Source organism: Nematolebias whitei, chromosome 8 (genome assembly GCF_014905685.2).
Source record: "Nematolebias whitei isolate Nwh7 chromosome 8, NemWhi1, whole genome shotgun sequence".
Taxonomy (NCBI): Eukaryota; Metazoa; Chordata; class Actinopteri; order Cyprinodontiformes; family Rivulidae; genus Nematolebias; species Nematolebias whitei.
In genome coordinates, this window is record NC_056505.1 from 13252239 (window position 1) to 13266245 (window position 14007).

General features: G+C 40.3%; 2 protein-coding genes and 1 pseudogene across 2 annotated transcripts in view; all 3 read left to right on the forward strand.

The window, feature by feature from the left end:
- The first annotated feature begins 1120 nt into the window (after positions 1 to 1120).
- Positions 1121 to 4076, forward strand: LOC119413899 (annotated as a pseudogene).
- Positions 4077 to 4568: 492 nt separating this feature from the next.
- Positions 4569 to 9516, forward strand: LOC119413898 (betaine--homocysteine S-methyltransferase 1). Its single transcript, XM_037680962.1, has 8 exons — positions 4569 to 4662; positions 5772 to 5904; positions 6198 to 6310; positions 6427 to 6618; positions 6711 to 6858; positions 8351 to 8533; positions 8712 to 8940; positions 9044 to 9516. Exons 1-8 carry the CDS (start codon positions 4645 to 4647, stop codon positions 9219 to 9221), a joined length of 1194 nt encoding a protein of 397 aa, XP_037536890.1. The 5' UTR covers positions 4569 to 4644; the 3' UTR covers positions 9222 to 9516.
- A 2348-nt stretch (positions 9517 to 11864) lies between these two features.
- mrps36 (mitochondrial ribosomal protein S36) overlaps positions 11865 to 14007 on the forward strand; it is a 3953-nt gene continuing 1810 nt past the window's right edge. Inside the window, exons 1-3 of the mRNA XM_037680303.1 lie at positions 11865 to 11918; positions 13299 to 13362; positions 13653 to 13858. Coding sequence (XP_037536231.1) covers positions 11865 to 11918; positions 13299 to 13362; positions 13653 to 13858 — 324 coding nt within the window. The remainder of the gene's footprint in view (positions 11919 to 13298; positions 13363 to 13652; positions 13859 to 14007) is intronic.

The following is a 14007-nucleotide window of genomic DNA, read 5'->3' on the forward strand; positions in this document are numbered from 1 at the left end:
ATTGAATGTTATTCTTTGTTTCAGAAAAAGGCTCAGCTGCAACAGCAGAGATGTTTCAACCTTTGTACCTAAAAATAAATAAGAAAAACCAATTGAACAAGAACCAGCATGTTGTATTTTCATTATCTGCTGAAACACATTTGTGTCACTTCAGAGCTCCAGCACCAGTGGATGAAATCCAGTGACCTCAGGATTGACAGCACTTCTCCTGAACTTTGACTCTGTTGATAAAAACATTAGGAAAGTGTGACTGTAATAATCTCCCTGAAACTGGATAAACCCGGCGCTGACAGAGCTGCACACACCCCGTTCTGCTGAAGGTCATCGATCCCCATATCTTTGTGTGTGAGCATGCGCATGTGTGGAGTTTTGTGAGGTGGAGTGTGTTTCTGTAAAGCAAACACGAAGGGGGAAAATGAAGACCGTGGCAAGAAAGGAAGGTGTTAATGATTATTTTGGACAGATTCAACGACCTAAATGCAGCAAAACGCAAAATGTCCTAGTTCTCTTTGCACCTCTGAATATGTGCAATATTAGAGCAAATTTGTAAATCTCTTTTAATCCACATCAGAAAGAAGCACCTGCAGATAGGTGGTGCAAAAATCACAAGTGTTTACTATGTTGCATTAAAATACAAACCAAAGAAGTAAAAGGCATTCTTGCGCCATTAGGCCTTTGCAGAGCAGTTCAACAGAAGTTTGTAACAGTAAGTGAGACTTCTCAAGAAATAAAAAATAATAAAAGCTGCATAAACCACCATCAGGTTTATTGGGGGGATAAATATTTTCTGATCTGTTATGTGGAACTTGGACTTCCTTTTATGTCTTGCATCATGGATAGGCAGAGAATAGATCTGGAAGTAATCAATGCTCCAAACAGGCAGATGTTTATAGTTGTTTTTTTTTTTTTTTTCATTATACTGTGGCTCAGATTGTGTTACGCAATGTCCAAACAGACATGTAGCAGTTTAGCAAGAATTTGGCAGCAAAATGAAATCCTCCCATTGTGGTCATTGTGGTGTTAGGATATAAAACTGTCGTGGAACAATTCTTGGTACTCAAGACAAACAGACGGCTTCACTGTGACATAGTGATTGTGCTGCAACTGACCCAGGGAGAAGATGGCACTTACGAGGAAGGTAATGAAGCTGTGTGGGGGTTTTTTGTGCTGTTTTTGTGCATGCGTGTCCAAAAACTTGAGGACACAGTTGTCCCATCAGCCACTGGTGAGGATGATGCCAGTGAAGATACCATGCTATTACGTTCAACAGTCAGACTGAAGCAGTCACTGCAGGACAGTCCCAGACTAAAAACTGCTTTTATCTTCCCACCTTTGTACTGGAGCATCAGTTTATTTCACATAAACACACAGAAATTGGTTCCGGAGCCCATTCTGTGCGTCAAGGTGAGCCAAACTATATCTAGTAGGTACCTCTCAACCTCATGCACAAGCTCAGGCTCCTTACCTGCCAGAGAGTTTATGTTCCATGTCCCAAGAGCCTTTGGCCACTGCCCATGACGTTATGCACCTCTCATATGGCCCCTCCTGCAGGTGGTGAGCCCAAAGGAAGGCAAACCCATGTTACTCATTCAGCTGAACCCGACCGGGCCCCATGGATAACCAGGTGCTCACCGATTTGCCCCTCTCCCAGGCCTGGCTCCAGGGTGGGGCCCCAGTAACCCACGTCACTAAGCACCTTGCTGATTTCTGTCCATTAGAGTTTTGAGAAATGCTCTTTGTCTGGCCTGTCACCTAGCACCAGTCTGCATTGGGAGACCCTACAATAACTTCTAGGATCATTCAGGCACACAAACTCCTCCCCCATGATAAAGTGGTGATTCAAGGAGGAGCTTCTATGATTTTGACTAAGTTCAAATGTATTTATTATCATACATTTGTTTTTAGAGCACATGCTGAGTGTATCGGTGGTTCTTTCGGCTCACAGGGAACCCTAGAACATCTCAGCACTGGGGAGGTTGTAATTTTAGATGGAGGGTTTGTTTTTGTTCTGGAGAAGAGGAGATATGTGAAGGCTGGCCCATGGACTCTTGAGGCTACTGTCACTCATCCCGAAGCTGGTACGATATCATCATACCGAACTGTGCAAAAGTTTTGTACCAGCACTAATTTCATAATGCCTTGCTTTGACAGGATTGGATTTTGTTGTCATCTTTAAAAGTGGTTAAAATAAAACTACAGCGAATGAAAAGCATCTGAAAGGAAAGGAATCCACTGGAAGCCGGACACAGGGCGTAAGACACATTATCTACTGTTTGTCTCATTTTACAGCTCTTTGGGAATCACCTTGCTGGTGCTAAAACACTACCTAATGCATCAATGTTATCTTTGTTTTGTTTTTGTTCAAATAAAAAAAACTTAAATAAATTGTGGCATTAAGACAGGCTGCTGATAAGGAAGTGCCCCAAAATTTTGTTCTTTACTTTGCTGTCTGTTACCTGTTGACAAACCACTGGTTCATTTTTTGACTTTAGGAGTCTGTTTTAGTCTGAATGATCATTAAGTGACTTAATCAAAGAAAAATATAAACATTGCTTTGAAAGGGTTTATGTGCTGCACAAAAATTAATTAAAAATATACAACTAAAGATCAAAGAAAAGCTTTGAAAGACCTAAAAAAAAAAACCTAGAAAATATTAGTCAAGGCCACTTGAAGTCCTGAAAAAATATGAAAAAACAAGACTTTTTGTACAGTACTGTATATGAACTTAAGCCACTTTCAATCTTAGTCATCAGTCAAAGCGACAGCTGCACAGAGAGTTTCTGAGGGTGGGAGCGAATGTCATGCAGACATTTACGTTCTATGCCAGCGATGACAAACTGGAGAACAGATGTCAAACACTGAAATAAAATAATAATCCTTAAGACTTATCTTTAAACATTAATGGTGTTTATCTTCTGCATTGTTCTTTCAGGGAACACAAATCAATGAGGCCACATGTGACCTGGCAAGGGAAGTAGCCAATGAGGGAGATGCTCTGGTTGCTGGTGGAGAGTCTCAAACTCCTTCCTACCTGAGCTGCAAGAGTGAGACAGAAGTAAAAGCAGTACTTTCAGTACTTTGAGCATGTTGACGAGGCAGAGTGGGCCGTGAAGGTGCTGAAGGCCAGTGGGAAGCCTGTGGCTGCATCTCTATACATTGGACCTGAGGGAGACATGCACGGTGTCTCACCTGGAGAATGTGCTGCCAGGCTGGTGAAGGCTGGTACACGTTATTATCATAGCCCTTAGCATTAAGATTACGAAACAGTCACGATTTCACTGTCGCCTGCAGGTGCCCAGATTATGGGAGTCAACTGCCACTTTGAACCTCTGACCTGTGTGAAGACGGTGAAGATGATGAAGGAAGCAGTGGACAAGGCCGGGCTGGAGGCTCACTACATGGTTCAGCCACTGGCATACCACACTCTTGCCTGCATTTGTCAGGGATTCATCGATCTGCCAGAATTCACCTTTTGTCATTTTTTGTGTGCAATTAAAAAAAAGAAAAGAAAATGAACTAGAAGCTGTTTTCTAAATAGATTTCACAATTTGTTTCCTTTGTTCTTTCTGCTTTCAGCTCTGGAGCCCAGGATCCTGATACGCTGGGACATGCACAAGTACACCAGAGAGGCATACAATGCCGATATTCACTACATTGGTGGCTGCTGTGGGATTGAACCATATCACATCAGGGCTGTGGCAGAAGAACTTGCCCCTTAGAGAGCAATAATGCCTCCTGGATCAGAGAAACATGGAATGTGGGGAGTAGATCTGGAAATGCACACCAAACCGTGGGTCAGCTCCAGGTAACGTCTGCTACCATCTTGGACATGCACATGATTTTAGAATCAATATGGTTCATCTTTTTTATTGTTGATCTCCTTCAGAGCCCGCCGTGAGTACTGGGAGAGCATTAAACCAGCATCTGGTCATGCTCTGTGCCCATCCTGATCTACATCAGAGGGATGGGGTCTCACCAGGGGCCACGCTGACCTGCTGCAGCACAAAGAGGCAACCAGTGCCCAATAGATAAAGCATGTGCTGGAAATGCAGAAGAAGACCAAATCCTTTGCATGAACAAGACATGATGGAAAAAATACAATGAACTTGTCCCCTTCAGGCTGTCAGCAATTTTGAGATGTGAAAAAATGTGTTTTCCCCAATTCACTTCAAAGATAGGAAGCACTTGTGACAACAATGTTCCATCTGTGGAATGGTGCACGTCAATGCCAAGTCAATAAGCCTGAATTTTTAACTCTGTTTTACAGCGATGTGTTAAAGTTAAATGATTGTTACTGGAATACTGCAAAAAAAACACAAATCTGTTAAAATTGGACACATTACTGTTTTAGAAATCCTGCCTGCTACTCACAAACATCTGGTGGCTGATAAAACACCCAGAACTGTAAAAAAAATTCCAGACCAAACTAGAAGCACACGCTCTCAATGCTGTCATTCAGGTCCAGAGAGAAGGAAAGGGAGTAAACACTGTCGTTATATAACTTACTTCTTACCAATCAGAGCAGCTCCCACTAAGACCCCTCCCCTGCTTCGGGAAGATTTAATGTGACCCCTCTGCTTCGCTCTAATATCACTTCAGCTTCTCGAAGCTTGAGCTGTCAGGGGTCCACACAGTCCCAGGGTAATGGCACCAACAGAGAAGGTACGTGTGACTGTTCAGCAGGCTCATCCTGGAGAATATTCAAACAGGAAACTACAGCTGCTAGATCTGTGCAACATTTACAGTAAATCTCTCTCTAAGGATTGTTACAATGATGACTGATCTCAGTTATGTGGAACTGATACATTGGTTACAGAAGTTTCTATTTTTCCAGCTTACTGCACTAGGACATGTACATTATGGGGTGTTGCAGGGCATATATTTAATGTAAGGTTGGATTTCATGAAGGGAGGTGTATTCTGGGCAAAGGATTTTTGCAATCGTGATGCATGTTCTGCGTGACTGGCATGTCAGGCCACATTTCCCTGAGCAGCTCATATTCCAGCTGTTCCTTTGGGCTTACAGTAAGAGCTCCCAGAACTGCCATGCTGCACTTGGTCTCATATAAAGAAAAGTTTCAAATGTTCATTTGCTAAAGTAGTTCAAAGTCCAATTTTATACATTCATGCATTGTTTGAGAACTAAGGAAAATTTGACGTTAATGAGAAACATGAGTCATGACCCCATCCTTTCCTCCATTAGTGACAAGAAAGAAGAATTACTGTTCGTTGCAGTTCTGAGAACTGAACTTCTGTGCTTTAGAGCTATTAAAAGACCTGTTGAGAGCTTGGGATGCGATGAGATAAAGATCATCTAACATTTCGACTGTAAGAACAAGTCGTCCAGTGGTTATACTCTCCTCCAGTGAATTTATGTTGAATTTTTAAATTGTTATTAACTTAGCTGTTTACTCTTGTAAACAGATGTGGATGCAGATCCTGTCTGCAGTCTCTTAGCTGTGAAAAACATAAAAAGTCTAAATTTTACCTCTAGATAAGCACGTTGGAGTCAACGAGTGCACGCATATCAGCCGGACAAGCTGCTATTTTATGACTCATTCTCACTGCAATAAGCTGCAAGTATCACAAGATGTGGGAGATTCATTGTGCGAGACATCGTTATCGAGTTGGTATAAACTGAAATCGGACGTTTGTTTTTGTATGTTAACACTTTTCTTTGTCCTTAGAGACTCATCTGTGGCATTTGCAGCTTGACTAGCCTCGTCCTACTCCTTAAAGGTTTTGGAAACTCACAGTGATAAATTCTTTCAGGGTATCTTGGAGCGTCTTAACGCTGGGGAGGTTGTCGTCGGTGATGGAGGCTTTGTGTTTGCGCTGGAGAAGAGAGGCTACGTGAAGGCTGGGCCCTGGACCCCTGAGGCTGCTGCAGAGCACCCAGAAGCCGGTGGGAACACGTTGTTTCACTAACTTTAACGCCTTATTTCAGTCTAAGAAACAATCACGTGTACTTTGAGTTTTTCTCCTAACGTCATTGTGTTTTTAGCTTTTTGTAATATATAGATCTGAGTTACAAAGTTCACATCAGTTCTCTCCCACATGATGCACTTTTTCCACTGCTGATGGCAAAACTCTCCAATAGAAACTGTTGATCTATAAATACTAAAGTGGATTTTCTAGTGTCGTTTAAATCAGTTGCCATCAGTAAAAGTTTTGATGGTGTCTTCTGTTGTCTTGCAGTACGTCAGCTGCACAGGGAGTTCCTGCGGGCTGGAGCCAACGTCATGCAGACCTTTACCTTCTATGCCAGTGATGACAAGCTGGAGAACAGAGGCAACAAGCTCACCTTCACTGTAAGCTAATCAGAACATCACACCACTTCCAAATATTAAAAAAAAAACATATTGCAGGTGGCTGAAGGAAGGTGAAAATGAGTTTATACATGTTTTGTTTTTGTTTCCATCATCAGGGAGCTCAGATCAACGAGGCCGCCTGCGACTTGGCCCGAGAGGTCGCCAATGAGGGCGACGCTCTGGTTGCAGGAGGAGTTTCCCAGACTCCGTCCTACCTGAGCTGCAAGAGTGAGACAGAGGTGAAGGCCATCTTAAAGAAACAACTGGATGTCTTCATCAAGAAGAATGTTGACTTCCTAATTGCTGAGGTACAGACTGAACATTATTAAATTAAATCAGTTCAATTAATTTTGCTTTTAAGTGTGGAGGCGATGTTGGTTCTGACAACTTTGTCTCGTAGTACTTTGAGCATGTTGAAGAGGCTGTGTGGGCCGTGGAGGTGCTGAAGGAGACAGGGAAGCCTGTGGCTGCATCTCTGTGCATTGGACCTGAGGGAGACATGCACGGCATCTCACCTGGAGAGTGTGCTGTCAGGCTGGTGAAGGCTGGTACGTAAAGTAGTTTTTATTGAGTATTTTGTATGTCATCTCACATTTGATAAAAAATATAGTGCAATAAACGTTGTTTCTCTTGTCTGGGTGAGTGGCACTAGGGGTTTAACAGCTTCACTGCCTGTTTGTTGCATATTCTGGTTGTTCTTTCTTTAACGGCAGGAGATTAAACATCTTTCAACTTTAATCATTTTGTTTCAACCCATTTAAAACCCTCAACATGAGTCCTCTGCATCAAATCCACCCATAAATTGAAGTTTTAGAGTTTTAAAACATCCTATATTGCACCAGTCAAAGATTTTGATGCATCCTGTTATTTAAAATGAATAAATTGTGTATCAATAACTCTGGTTCTGGAATAAAAGTTGGATATTAGGCCTCTTTTTTGTTTGTGTTTTGCAAGTTCATGCCTAACAAACAGGTACGTATAATAAAAATTTAAGTGGGATCAGTGAGTTGACAACTGTGCCCAATTGTTCCACTCAAAAATGTGTCCAAGAACTTCTTTAAAAAGTAACAAAGTCCATGCTCAATAAATTCTTTAAAAAGTCTTTAGTTAATCCAAAATGCTGCTGCCAGAGTCTTAACTGGAGTTAGTAGGAGAGATCACATCTCTCCAGTGTTAGCTTCTCTCCGTTGGCTCCCTGTCAAGTCCAGAATTGAATTCAAAATCTTACTTTTAACCTACAAAGCTCTCAACAACCTAGCTCCATCTTATATTCAAGATCTTATTGTTCGATATTTTCCTAACAGAGCACTTCACTCTCAGACTGCAGGCTTACTCGCAGTTCCTAGAGTTTCCAAAAGCAGAATGGGAGAAAGATCTTTGTAATCAGGCTCCTCTCTTGTGGAAACAACTTCCAGTTTCTGCCCATGAGGCTGACACATTGTCCAATTTTAAGACTGTACTTAAGACTTTCATTTTTGATAAATCCTTTAATTAGGGTTGGCTTATTATGCTGCCTCAATCTTAGATTACTAGAGGATTTTTTTTTTTTTTTAAGACGATTACTAGAGGACAAATTGATCTCATTTCCTTAAATGAATTATTAAAATTGAATAGTTTTTATTTGATACTATTTCTATCTTAACATATGATTCTCGACCTGCCATTGTGTATCTGTTCCTCTCAAACTCAGCTGGTTGAAGCAGATGGCCGCTTGTCCTGAGCCTGGTTCTGCTAAAGGTTTCTTCTTCATGAGGGAGTTTTTCCTTTCCACTGTCACCTTCATGCTTGCTCAAGATGAGAGTTATGCGATGGAGTTAAATTTAAAGCAGTCTGCTCCTGAGATAAATAATGTTAAATTATTGTTTTATATATAAATATTTCTGTTCAGTGCCCTGAGATGACTTCTGTTGTGACTCGGCGCTATGTAAATAAACTGAATTGAATTTTCCATTTAAAACTGAAGAAAAACATTTCAAGACTACCTATCTGAATTACGTATCAGTTGTGAACATAACAGGTTATTATGTATATATGTTTTAGGTGCCCAGATTGTGGGAGTCAACTGCCACTTTGATCCCCTGACCTGTGTGAAGACGGTGAAGATGATGAAGGAGGCAGTAGAGAAGGCCGGGCTGAAGGCTCACTACATGGTCCAGCCGCTGGCGTACCACACTCCTGACTGCAACTGCCAGGGATTCATCGATCTGCCAGAATTCCCCTTCGGTAAAAAAAACACATCATGCTGCATTTTGTAGATTCTGCCACTCAATTTCCAAATGTAAAATGACAAACATTTTCTCACTGCCCATGTAGACATCCTCTGCAGGTGCACAACCTTAAATTATCTGATTATAAAGACGCTCATTTATTCCCCACAAATGTGTTTTCATCTTCCTGCCAGGTCTGGAGCCCAGGATCCTGACCCGCTGGGATATGCACAAGTACGCCAGAGAAGCCTACAACGCTGGAATCCGCTACATAGGTGGCTGCTGTGGGTTTGAGCCTTATCACATCAGGGCTGTGGCAGAAGAACTTGCCCATGAGAGAGGAATAACGCCTCCTGGATCAGAGAAACATGGAGAGTGGGGGGCTGGTCTGGAGATGCACACCAAACCCTGGGTCAGAGCCAGGTTAGGAGCAACATTTACCTACTACTCTGAATATCCCTCTATGCTCAGACAAACTTGTCATTTTGGTTCATTTGCACCAGCTAATGTCTTATTATTCTTTTAGAGCACGCCGTGACTACTGGGAGAACCTGAAACCAGCCTCTGGTCGTCCACTGTGTGCCTCTTTGTCTGTCCCTGATAGCTGGGGTGTTACCAAGGGCCATGCCGATCTCCTGCAACAGAAAGAGGCTACAACCAAGGACCAACTCAAAGAGCTGTTTGACAGGTCAAAGACCCATTGAATCCTTCCACTGTGTTCAGACCTGGCAGCAGACACGAGTCAAACAGCTGTACTGTGACGCTTCGGACATACTGGGGTGTACTGGAGCTCTATATAAGGTGTGGTGACTAATATAATGTCAAGCAGCAAATTCTCACTTGACAAAGGACTGTTTTATACATCTGTTAATTGAAAATAAATGAGGCCACACAGTCTTAAGTTAGATTTGGCCCATGTTGAAAAGAGGGACCTGTTTGTTTTCCTTAGCCCTGGACCAGTTTGTTTCATAAGACATCTAATAAAATTGAAATTGGTTACTTGACTGTTGAGATTTCTTGAAATAAAACATAGCATCAACACAATAACAACACAAACAACATGGTGAATATGTATTTACGTCATGGTCAGGTGAAGTAACACATAGAAAAGCAGACAAAAACAAGGAACAACTGAAATCTGCAGTGATGTTTTGTCATTTTGGACGGTCAATGGATACACTGCGTCACATACCAATCAGAAACAGCCATCAACACCGTCTGATCCACAAACAGAACTTCAGCTTAAGGTGGCCACAATTTTATTCTATTTTCTATACTTGTCTTTGTAATTAATTAAATAAATAAATAAATAAATAAATAAATAAATAAATAAATAAATAAATAAATAAATAAATAAATGGAAAGAGTGTTTTGTTAAACTTTGTGCACAGCATTTTGTAACCATAAGTAAGACACTTCTGGGGGGTGGGGGGATTACTGACTCAAAATTTTATAAAATCAGTAATTACATTATTTCCATGTAATATGTTTGTAATCTCTCAATCATATAAGACAAAAAAAAAATCTAAATATTCTGACAGTATTGTTTTTTAAATGAGTAGATTTTGGTCTAGTCTGTATTTAAACTGAACTCAATTTTATGGAATCAGAATGCTAACGTCAGTATTCATTCATTCAACCTTTATTCAGACAGGTAAATCCCATTGAGCCTCAAGGACTCATTTACAAGAGAGACCTGATTTCAACAAAGAATGATAACAATGGACAACAGCGACAACAATAAACAGTTATAAAAAGTCATACAATTTTTTTTAAACAAAATAGGATGGCTATATAAAAAAAAGAAAAGTAAAAAGAAAAGAAAAGTAACAAAAACAGCTAGATTCTAAGGTGAATGTAGAAAACTAAAAACAGGAACATGTCTGCATTGGTCCCTGCCAGAAGTCCAACAGATTCTTAAAGCCACTTAGAGAGGACAAGGTCGAGAGCTTCAGATCTTTTTGTAAGATATTCCAGAAAACAGGAGCGGAGTAGGAGAAGGCCCTTTTGCCTAGTTCAGTTCTCACTGAGGGAACACTGCAGGTAATAATGTCCTGAGAGCGCACGCTGTAACTGCACTCACGCAGAGACATGAAGGAGCAGATGTGTGAAGGCAGCAGACCAAGAAATGATTTAAAGATGAAAATGTACCAGTGAGAGAGTCTGCGTGAAGTTAATGATGTCCAGTTAACCAGTGAATACAGAGTGCAGTGGTGGGTACGATAATCACAGCCAGTTATGAATCTTAGAGCACCATGATAGACAACATCCAACATCTGCAGGGTGTTTGTAGGAGCGTTTCGTGTAAATAATGTCACCGCAATCAATGGAGGGAAGGAAAGTCACAGATACAAGGTGTTTCCTAGCATTCAGGGTTAGACAGGATCTGTTTCTGAAAAAGAAACCCAGTTTAACTTTGTTTCTTTACCAAGTTTTCCACATGGAGCTTAAAAGAGAGATGCGAGTCCATAGATATCATATAATCACTGATTAATCATTGATCATAATCAGTGATTATATGATATCTATGTGCGAGTCGACCAAGATACCCAAATATTTATAGGAATCAACAAACTCAATCGGGACATCATTTGAGGATGAGATCAGAGGAAGAACTGAGACAGAAGAACTGGCCCCTGAGAGAGAAATAACGCCTATATTATATAGTATGTGTTTGTTTCTTTTGATCAAATATTTGTTGCGTTTACTGTTGAATGAATGAACTGTGCAGTAATCTTAAAAAAAAAAAAAAAAGAGGATTCTGAAAATTGTTGTAGTGACACATCATCTTTTATAAAACATCTCAGTTGCCATCCTTGTCCATGATTGGATAATATTTGATCACGTGACTTGAAAAACCTTTTTTTTCTCTCTCTTCTAAAGGCAAAGTGGATATTAATGATGGATTTTTGATATTTTTTCCTCCCACTGTACCGACAGTATATGTTATATATATTTATTCAGTATAATTGGTTTTATTTTTTTCTAAGCCTTGCTGGATTTCAACTGATTTCACCTCTTAGCGTAAGTCTTTCAGTGGTGTCCGAAGGCTGTAGGTTGATGGCTGGTCGATCTGTCTCTGGACATTGACAACATTATCTATCGACTGCTTGGCACAGCTAATCATTACGTTGTCATCGTGATTTGTTCACAAAAGAATCCTAAATTAATAACGCTGTACTCCACTCTCGCACGTATCTCACGCCTGCAACCTTTACAGTGACCTGCATTTTCTGAACCGCTCATTTGTAATCACAAACTTTGCTGTTTTCTGTAACAACAGCACTATCTTGTGGTCTGTTTACGCAGTTACGTGAACCGGAAGTAGAAACTCATTTGAGGTCGTCATGGGGAGCAAAGTCAGCTCCAAAATGGCAGCTCCCGCCGCTAGAGTAATTCAGGTAAAGTCGCTCCTCAATTCTTAATAATTCTTTTGACATTTCGTGTGCTGGTTCCTCAATGACGTTGGAAAGTAGAATGTTACTTTTAAAACGTTTTACTTTAGTTTTAAGAAGCTTACTAACAAATTCGGCGAAGCTTTTTTTTTGCTGATGCTGATTTATCGTGATGTCCTTCGTTAAATCAAAACACCGTCGTTTCTGATCTTTATCCAGTTTGACCAGTTTTTCCTTTACTCGTTAAATAACACTTAATGTGACTAACACTTTAGTTGTGTTGGCACAATTATGTGACATTCTGTCGCATCATTTTGAACATGACTCAACTCTCCTCTACCCACTCAGTCACAGCTGCCCAACCAGTACGTACACTGACCAGTACACTGGCTGGTTATCAAACAATTTAAAGATACGTAATTAATGTTTTGGCAAGGTAAAGTTTCAAGTTACTAAATGTAAATATTTGCTGTAAAATCTCAAACACTGTTGGTATAGATGATACAGTACAAAGTTGCTGTATGGACAAACCCAAAACAGTTTAAATTTCTGTCATTTGCATTAACCAGTCTGTAAATTGGTTAAAAGTAATTAGGGCATGGGGATAGGATGATTAATTTTCCAAAGAAAGCATTAACTGTTTATCTGTAAAAAGAAACAATAAATGTTATCGTTTGGAAAATATTACTGAAAATATTTGGTTAGAGCATTCGTTCTCTAATGCAAGAGTTAGGTGTTGATGCTTGTCAAATACTGTAAAATATATATATTTAAAAAGCCCCAACAGATCTGTAGAACATCAGAAATGTGGTGATAAGTAAGACGGACACCACTCTCAGCTGCAAAACCTGCTTCTATATTTCCCTTGCTCATTTTCAATGTGCTGTTCATGGTCATCAGCACAGAGCAGAGGTGATGAGGGTGAGCTACATGTGATCCCAAATGATCCTGTTTTCTATTATTTGCTGTTGGTTTACACTGATGAGCAGATTCTTTGTCAGAGAGATTTATTTGTCATACACACCACACGTGTTACATGAGGTGGGACGAAACTATATATGTATTTAAACCACCACCTGTAGAAATGAAATGTTCGTGCTGCTGTTGCTCAGTGTATTGTTTTTGTACTATTAGTGCTTAGTGTATTCTTAGTTTAGTGTGTTTCTTAGCTCATATCTTAGATCTTATTACTGTTTTTCTTTTACAATTTATACTTTTGTTAGAAAGTGTAACTGGGATCCTGGTTCATTCTACCACATGTACCACATGTGATGAGAATGACAATAAAGAAACCTTGAAATGGAAGTCGCACCAAAATATTATATATTTGTTATGATGATAGCAAAATCTTATATTTATGTATTTTTGTTTATTTGAATTCGACAGGCTGTGCGGCCACATGCTCCTCTGATCAAGTTCCCCAATAGACAGGAGGTGCCGAAGCCTAATGGTATGTTTCTGTGAACATACATCTTTGTAATTTAATCCCATGCTGATTTTTTTTTTAAAGCAGCTTTAAATAGCATCTATAAATCTAGTTTAAACTGCGTTTTATAAATGTGGGTCAGCGCTGCAATGGTTGTTCATCAACCCCCAGCTACTGTTTGCAACACTTTTTATAAACAGAGAACCAAATTTTTACAATCTGAAAGTAATTTCTTCAAATTTTCTTTTTTTGCTTATTGCTAAAAAAGATTTATCTGATTTACCTAAAACATATTTTAATCATTCCTCTTCTAGCCCAAGAAGTGTTGAAAATGTTAGCAGGTAGTTTTCCACAGCACATCGCCCCCAGCGCTCCATCAGCTCCATCAGCACCGTTAGCGAGACCTCAAGTACCTCTGATTCCTGTCCCGGGCACACCAGACACCCTGGCCTCCATTCAGCAGTTTCCTGCAAGGTACCGCAGGAGACCGTTAACTGTGGATGAAATGGACTACATCCAGGTGAGGAGCACGACCGTTCATGATGTACAGATAAAATAATATTACAGTATTCCCCCGATTATCGCAGGAAATCCGTACCCTGAAGCCCCGCGATAAGTGAAAAACCGCGAAGTAGGAATAGTAGTACAAGTAGTAAGTAGTAGTTTATT

What these genes read in the sequence shown, in the direction of transcription:
- LOC119413898 (XM_037680962.1), top strand. An exon ending in TGCAGAGCACCCAGAAGCCG is followed by an intron (nt 5,905 to 6,197) that starts GTGGGAACACGT and finishes GTTGTCTTGCAG; the next exon opens with TACGTCAGCTGCACAGGGAG. An exon ending in AAACCCTGGGTCAGAGCCAG is followed by an intron (nt 8,941 to 9,043) that starts GTTAGGAGCAAC and finishes TTATTCTTTTAG; the next exon opens with AGCACGCCGTGACTACTGGG.